Source organism: Aegilops tauschii, chromosome 7 (genome assembly GCF_002575655.3).
Source record: "Aegilops tauschii subsp. strangulata cultivar AL8/78 chromosome 7, Aet v6.0, whole genome shotgun sequence".
Classification (NCBI taxonomy): Eukaryota; Viridiplantae; Streptophyta; class Magnoliopsida; order Poales; family Poaceae; genus Aegilops; species Aegilops tauschii.
The window spans coordinates 229,130,683-229,138,000 of NC_053041.3; the positions used below are offsets into that span (position 1 = coordinate 229,130,683).

The 7,318-nt window shown below is 44.9% G+C and overlaps 1 protein-coding gene across 1 annotated transcript; it reads left to right on the forward strand.

The window, feature by feature from the left end:
- Window positions 1-1,508: 1,508 nt before the first annotated feature.
- On the forward strand, window positions 1,509-4,494 carry LOC141027059 (uncharacterized). Its single transcript, XM_073503979.1, has 4 exons — window positions 1,509-2,652; window positions 2,715-3,793; window positions 3,904-4,004; window positions 4,209-4,494. The coding sequence occupies exons 1-4, from the start codon at window positions 1,509-1,511 to the stop codon at window positions 4,492-4,494; spliced, it is 2,610 nt and encodes an 869-aa protein (XP_073360080.1).
- The last annotated feature ends 2,824 nt before the right edge of the window (window positions 4,495-7,318 follow it).

A 7,318-nucleotide genomic window follows, 5' to 3' on the forward strand; every position in this document is an offset into this window, starting at 1 on the left:
GCGGATTCTTCTGACGATGAGGATATGGCTGAGGTCCAGCAGCCTCTACAAGCCCCACCACTTGTGCAGCTGGAGCCGATTCATCTTGGCTTGGTCCGGGTTTTTTATGGACCAGTTTTGCCGCCGGCCATGATCTGGGAGCGATCTTTCAAGACTTTGTTACCTGAATTCTTCATCAAGGATATACCAGCCAGCCTCCCTAGTTCTTCTGCGCTGTTGCTACACATCAAATTTGGGTCTGCAGATCTGCAAGCGAAGTTTCAGCTTTTCTCTGCTCCGCCTGATGTCTCCGTCCCTGGACCCAGCTCCTCGGTGGTCATTGAGGAGTTGGCATCTGACGATCACTCGTGTTCCACTTACCAGGTTTCTCAAGAGGACTTTCAGTTTTCTTCGGTTACACCTTCTCCGCTGGGTAAGCGACCACGTCAGTCTGCACGCTCACGGTGCTCCATCACGCTTGTGGAGCCAGCTCCCGACTTCTCCACTCGACGCATGACGCGCAGTGCTGCCAAGAGGACAGGCATGAAGCCCGTCTCTGCAATTTCTCCGAGGTCTGCCCCCCAGCGTCGCCCGAAGGCCAAGAAGCTTCGACTTGACGATGAGCCCAGCGTGCTCCCTCTCCCACCTCCGACGCCTATTTCGATGCTGCAGGCCATTGGAGTGGCTTTGGGCATTGATCCAGCCGAGTTATCAGTGGAGAAGCTTATGGCTTCTCCTAATCCTGCTGCAGAAGGTGATGGTCCACATGATGCTTGATGGCCCACGAAGATTCCTGGCGAGTTGGGCGCTTTTGCTTTTGCGCTCTTTTTTTGTTTTCAGTATCTGTCTGCAACAATTGGTTACTGTTATTGCAACATGTGGTCCGTTTATGTCCATGCTGTTAAGCAGCTGGATCTGCAACTATATCCCTGCGTGGTTTTTTTATGGATAATTGCTATTTTCGCAACTGGAATGTGCTCTATTGGAATGTGCGAGGGCTCAATTCTGAGGCTCGACAGCGTGTTCTCCGTGCCAAGATTGAGGAGAGCAGATGTTCTGTTATTTGTCTGCAAGAAACTAAATGTGAGAGCTTCGATATCCGTACGCTTAGATCCTTTTGCCCTAGGCGGTTTGATCAATTTGTGTTCTCCCCTTCTGTTGGAGCCTCTGGTGGGATCCTCGTTGTTTGTAATTCCTCGATCTTTCATGGCCAGCTTGTGGATATTCAGAGGTTTGGTGTTATCGTCTCTTTCCAGTCGTTACAGAATTCTAAAAAATGGACCCTAACCACTGTCTATGGGCCATGTGAGGGCCAGCCTAGGGATGATTTTTTTAGTTGGCTTTATCACTTACCAATTCCACCGGATGAAAATTGGCTCTTGTTGGGGGATTTCAATTTCATCAGATCTTTGGACAACCGAAACCTTCCGGGTGGTGATACCAACGATATCTTTCTATTCAACGAAATAATTGGTCACCTGGGACTTTTGGAGCTGCCCTTGAAGGGACGGAGCTTTACCTGGTCTAATATGCAGCAGAACCCCCTGCTTGAGCAACTCGACTGGTTCTTCACTACTGCTGATTGGATCTCACACTACCCAAACACCGTGGTTACCACACTAGCCAAAACTTCCTTTGACCACGTGCCTTGTGTGGTGTCCATTGACACTACCATTCCTGCGGCCAAGATTTTTCGGTTTGAAAATTTCTGGTTGGATATGCCGGGGTTCATGGATTGTGTCTCCAAGTCCTGGAATGCACCTGTTTTCTCTGATCTCTCTGCTTCAGCGGTTATCACAGGGAAATTTAAGCGACTGCGGTACGATTTGAAAATTTGGAGCAAAAAATTATCGTACATCAAAAAGCTTACTGTTGATTGTTCAAAGGTGATTCTGCACTTTGATCAGCTGGAGGAAGTGCGACCTTTAACACGGCCGGAATTCAACTTCCGGAAATGCGTGAAGTTACACTATGAAAACCTGTTAAAACTTCACTACATATATTGGAAGCAGCGGTGCACTATTAGGTACATCAAGGTTGGTGAGGAGAATTCAAATTTTTTTCATGCCATGGCCTCTGAGCGTATGAGGAGAAACTCAATCTCCAGCCTCAAAACCAGCTCCATGCTTGATCCAGTGACTGATCATGCTCAGATGGCGGGCATCCTGTGGGCCTCTTTCAAATCTAGGATGGGCCAGGCCCAAGGGATCTCTATGGGCTTTGATTTGAATTCTTTAATTCAACCCATCCCGGGGCTGGAGGAGTTATCCTTGCCTTTTTCTGATGAAGAAATACACAAAGTTTTGAAGGATTTACCGGCGGATCGAGCACCTGGCCCAGATGGCTTTAATGGGATGTTTGTCAAGCGCTGTTGGCCTATCATTGAGGGGGATTTCTTGAGGATGATTCGGGCTTTTTATGAGGGGAAACTCTCGTTGGAAAATATCAACTCCTCCCTCATTACGCTCATTCCCAAAATCATGTCACCAGAAGGGCCGGATGATTTCCGGCCGATTTCCCTCACCAACACATGTCTTAAATTCCTCACAAAATTACTGGCCAACAGATTGCAGCGGGTGATCCTCAAGTGCATCCACAAAAATCAATATGGGTTCCTCAAGGGCCGGTCGATTCAGGATTGTCTGGCCTGGAGCTTTGAGTATATTCATCAATGTAAGCAATCCAAGCGCCCAATTGTAATCCTTAAGTTGGACTTTGCTAAGGCCTTGACACAGTTGAGCATGAGGTTATTCTTCAGATGTTGCAGCATAAAGGTTTTGATGCCAAATGGGTTCTTTGGGTTAAACAGCTGTTGTCTACAGGCTCGTCGTCTGTGCTGTTAAATGGCATTCCTGGAAAGCAATTCTTGTGTAAGTATGGCGTCAGGCAGGGTGATCCACTCTCTCCTCTGTTGTTCGTCATCGCAGCTGACCTGTTGCAATCTGTGGTTAATCAAATGCTCGCGTCTGGCACACTTTCTTTGCCTCTTCAGACACATGACAGGGATTTTCCCATCATCCAATATGCGGATGATACGATCCTATTTCTTGCAGCTAAGGATGATGAGCTTGTGGCCCTCAAGAATATGCTGCTTACATTTCAACAATCCACTGGTTTAAAGGTCAACTTTGCTAAATCCTCAATGATCCCACTGAATATGCCTAATGAGGAGGCTGACAGACTTGCTGCTATTCTTGGTTGTAAAATTGGCCAACTTCCATTTACTTATCTTGGATTGCCATTGGGAACTACAAGGCCTAGGATCGTTGACCTCATGCCCTTAGTTGACAGTCTTGAAAGGAGGTTAACTGCAAGCTCTTCTATGCTGAATCAAGGCTCTCGTTTGCAGCTTCTCACTTCTGTCTTGACCTCTCTGCCAATATACTTTTTGTGTACCCTCAATATCCCAGCGGGGATCATTAAGCAACTGGACAGGATCTTCAGGCAATGTCTTTGGAGGGGTAATAATGATGTTCCAAAACAGTCCCTGGCTGCTTGGGAGCTCGTTTGCAGGCCAAGAGATAAGGGTGGTTTAGGCATTATTAATCTGAACATTCAGAACCAAGGGCTGCTCCTCAAGCATCTGCATAAATTCTATAACAAGGTTGATGTTCCTTGGGTGACCCTCATATGGAATAGTTACTATGATCACGGGGTCCCACAGGCAACAGCTACTGTTGGATCTTTCTGGTGGAGAGATATTCTGAAGCTGCATGAGGCTTACACTGCTATTGCTTCAGTCCACATCAACATGGGTGATTCTGCCCTTTTCTGGATAATTCCTGGCACATTGGGGGCTCTGCTAGACCCCTCTGTTGGAGATTGCCAAGGTTGTTTTCTTTTGTCATTAATGACAGGATCTCTGTGAGGGAATTTCTCCAATCCCAGGATCTCTTCTCCATGTTTTATCTGCCTCTTTCTCAGGAAGCTGCTGCTGAGTTGCACACATTGGAAAATTGGATCATGCAGTTAGACAGAGACCCCACCATCCCTGATGTTTGGATATGGCCTGGTCAATCAGGAGGGTATACGGCAAAAAGTTTTTACAGGATCATGCACTCCCACTTGCCTACAATACAACCCTGCAAATGGCTTTGGTAAAGTAAATGCACCATGAAGATCAAGGTGTTTGGCTGGCTTTTGTTCTTTGATAGACTTAACACCAAGGATATGCTGGTTAGGAGACACTGGCGTTCGAATTAGGATGATAATCTTTGCCTCATCTGCAGTGAGTTGGCGTATGAGAATAGGATACATCTATTTTTCGCTGCACTTTCAGCTGTAGAATCTGGAACTATTTGGGTATTGATTGGTCTAGTGGATCAGATATCCTGCAATGTCTCCTGCAAGCCAGGTCTAACTTCACACACCCTTTCTTCATTGAAGTCATACTCACAGCAGCCTGGAATATTTGGATCCGGCGAAATGGCAGAATTTTCAGAGCTGAGAGAGCTACTTTCAGTGCTTGGAAGTGTAATTTCATCCATGACATTTCCTTGCTTGCTCACAGGGTGAAGGATTGTAACAGGCCAAAACTTTTGGCTTGGATTGATTCTTTGTTGTAAAGTAAGTGCAGTTAGATAGCTAATAGGTAGACTCTTTCCCCTTTTGTTTTCCTTTCTTGTATAGTTTGTTATCCTTGTACAGTGGTTCTCTTTTTTTTAATAAAGGGCTGTGGGGCTTTGCCTCACAGTAAATATTCAAAAAAAAAACGCCTGGGGGCCCAGGCACGCCCTGGTGGGTTGTGGCCCCCTCGGGGCACCCCCAGGTGCTTCTCTGGCCCTGATGTCTACTACACAACCTTCTTCTTGTAGAAGTTGTTGGGCCTCCAAGTGCAGAGGTTTGTAGGACAGTAGCAAATTTCCCTCAAGTGGATGACCTAAGGTTTATCAATCCGTGGGAGGCGTAGGATGAAGATGGTCTCTCTCAAACAACCCTACAACCAAATAACAAAGAGTCTCTTGTGTCCCCAACACACCCAATACAATGGTAAATTGTATAGGTGCACTAGTTCGGCGAAGAGATGGTGATACAAGTGCAATATGGATGGTAGATATAGCTTTTTGTAATATGAAAATATAAAAACAGCAAGGTAACAAGTGGTAAAAGTGAGCACAAACGGTATTGCAATGCTAGGAAACAAGGCCTAGGGTTCATACTTTCACTAGTGCAAGTTCTCTCAACAATAATAACATAATTGGATCATATAACTATCCCTCAACATGCAACAAAGAGTCACTCCAAAGTCACTAATAGTGGAGAACAAATGAAGAGATTATGGTAGGGTACAAAACCACCTCAAAGTTATTCTTTCCAATCAATCCGTTGGTCTATTCCTATAAGTGTCACAAACAGCCCTAGAGTTCGTACTAGAATAACACCTTAAGACACAAATCAACCAAAACCCTAATGTCACCTAGATACTCCAATGTCACCTCACGTATCCGTGGGTATGATTATACGATATGCATCACACAATCTCAGATTCATCTATTCAACCAACACATAGAACCTCAAAGAGTGCCCCAAAGTTTCTACCGGAGAGTCAAGACGAAAACGTGTGCCAACCCCTATGCATAGGTTCATGGGCGGAACCCGCAAGTTGATTACCAAAACATACATCAAGTGAATCATGTGATATCCCATTGTCACCACAGATACGCATGGCAAGACATACATCAAGTGTTCTCAAATCATTAAAGACTCAATCCGATAAGATAACTTCAAAGGGAAAACTCAATCCATTACAAGAGAGTAGAGGGGGAGAAACATCATAAGATCCAACTATAATAGCAAAGCTCGCGATACATCAAGATCGTGCCAAATCAAGAACACGAGAGAGAGAGGTCAAACACATAGCTACTGGTACATACCCTCAGCCCCGAGGGTGAACTACTCCCTCCTCGTCATGGAGAGCGCCGGGATGATGAAGATGGCCACCGGTGAGGGATTCCCCCTCCGGCAGGGTGCCGGAACAGGGTCCCGATTGGTTTTTGGTGGCTACAGAGGCTTGCGGCGGCGGAACTCCCGATATATTCTGTTCTACAATCGTTTTAGGGTATATGGATATATATATATATAGGCTGAAGAAATACGTCAGGGGAGCCACGAGGGGCCCACGAGGGTGGAGGGCACGCCCAGGGGGGTGGGCGCTCCCCCCTGCCTCGTGCCTTCCTCGTTGCTTTCTTGACGTGGACTCCAAGTCTCCCGGTTGCTTTCTTTCCAAAAAATAACTTCTCCAGAAGGTTTCATTCCGTTTCAACTCCGTTTGATATTCCTTTTCTTCGAAACACTAAAACAAGGGAAAAAACAGGAACTGGCACTGGGCTCTGGGTCAATAGGTTAGTCCCGAAAATAATATAGAAGTGTAAAATAAAGCCCATAAACATCCAAGATGGATAATATAATAGCATGAATACTTCATAAATTATAGATACGTTGGAGACGTATCAGGCCCATCTAGTGTCTTCTAGTTCAAAAAATCCACAAAAAGTTTCGCTGCATTTGGACTCCGTTTGATATTGATTTTCTGCGATGTAAAAAACAAGCAGAAAACAACAACAGGCACTTGGCACTATGTTAATAGGTTAGTCCCAAAAAATGATATAAAATGATTGTAAAACATCCAAGAATGATAATATAACAGCATGGAACAATCAAAAATTATAGATACGTTGGAGACGTATTAGGCGTCTTTATCTATCTCTATAGATCTTGTTGCCCAATATGTAAGCAGCTTTACCTAGGCCTTCCTTTGAAAAACTCCTTTCAAACAACCCTTTATGATTTCCAGAAATTCTACATCATTTCCGATCAACAATATGTCATCCACATATACTTATCAGAAATGTTGTAGTGCTTCCACTCACTTTCTTGTAAATACAAGTTTGTTGCAAACTTTGTATAAACCCAAAAGCTTTGATCACCTCATCAAAGCGTATGTTCAACTCCGAGAAGCTTGCTCCATTCCATAGAAGGATCACTAGAGCTTGCATACCTTTTAGCATCCTTAGGATCGACAAAACCTTCTGGTTGTATCACATACAACCTTTCCTCACGGAAACCGTCAAGAAAACTTTGCTTTGACATCCATCTGCCAGATTTCGTAACTGAAAATGTAGCAACTGCTAACATAATTCCAACAGACTTTAGCATCACTATGAGTGAGAAAGTCTCATCATAGTCAACTCCTTGAACTTGTCAGAAACTTCTTTGCAACAAGTCGAGCTTCATAAATGGTGACATTACCATCAGCGACTGTCTTCTTCGTAAAGACCCATTTATTCTCAATGGCTTGACGATCATCGGGCAAGTCCACCAAAGTCCATACTTTGTTCTC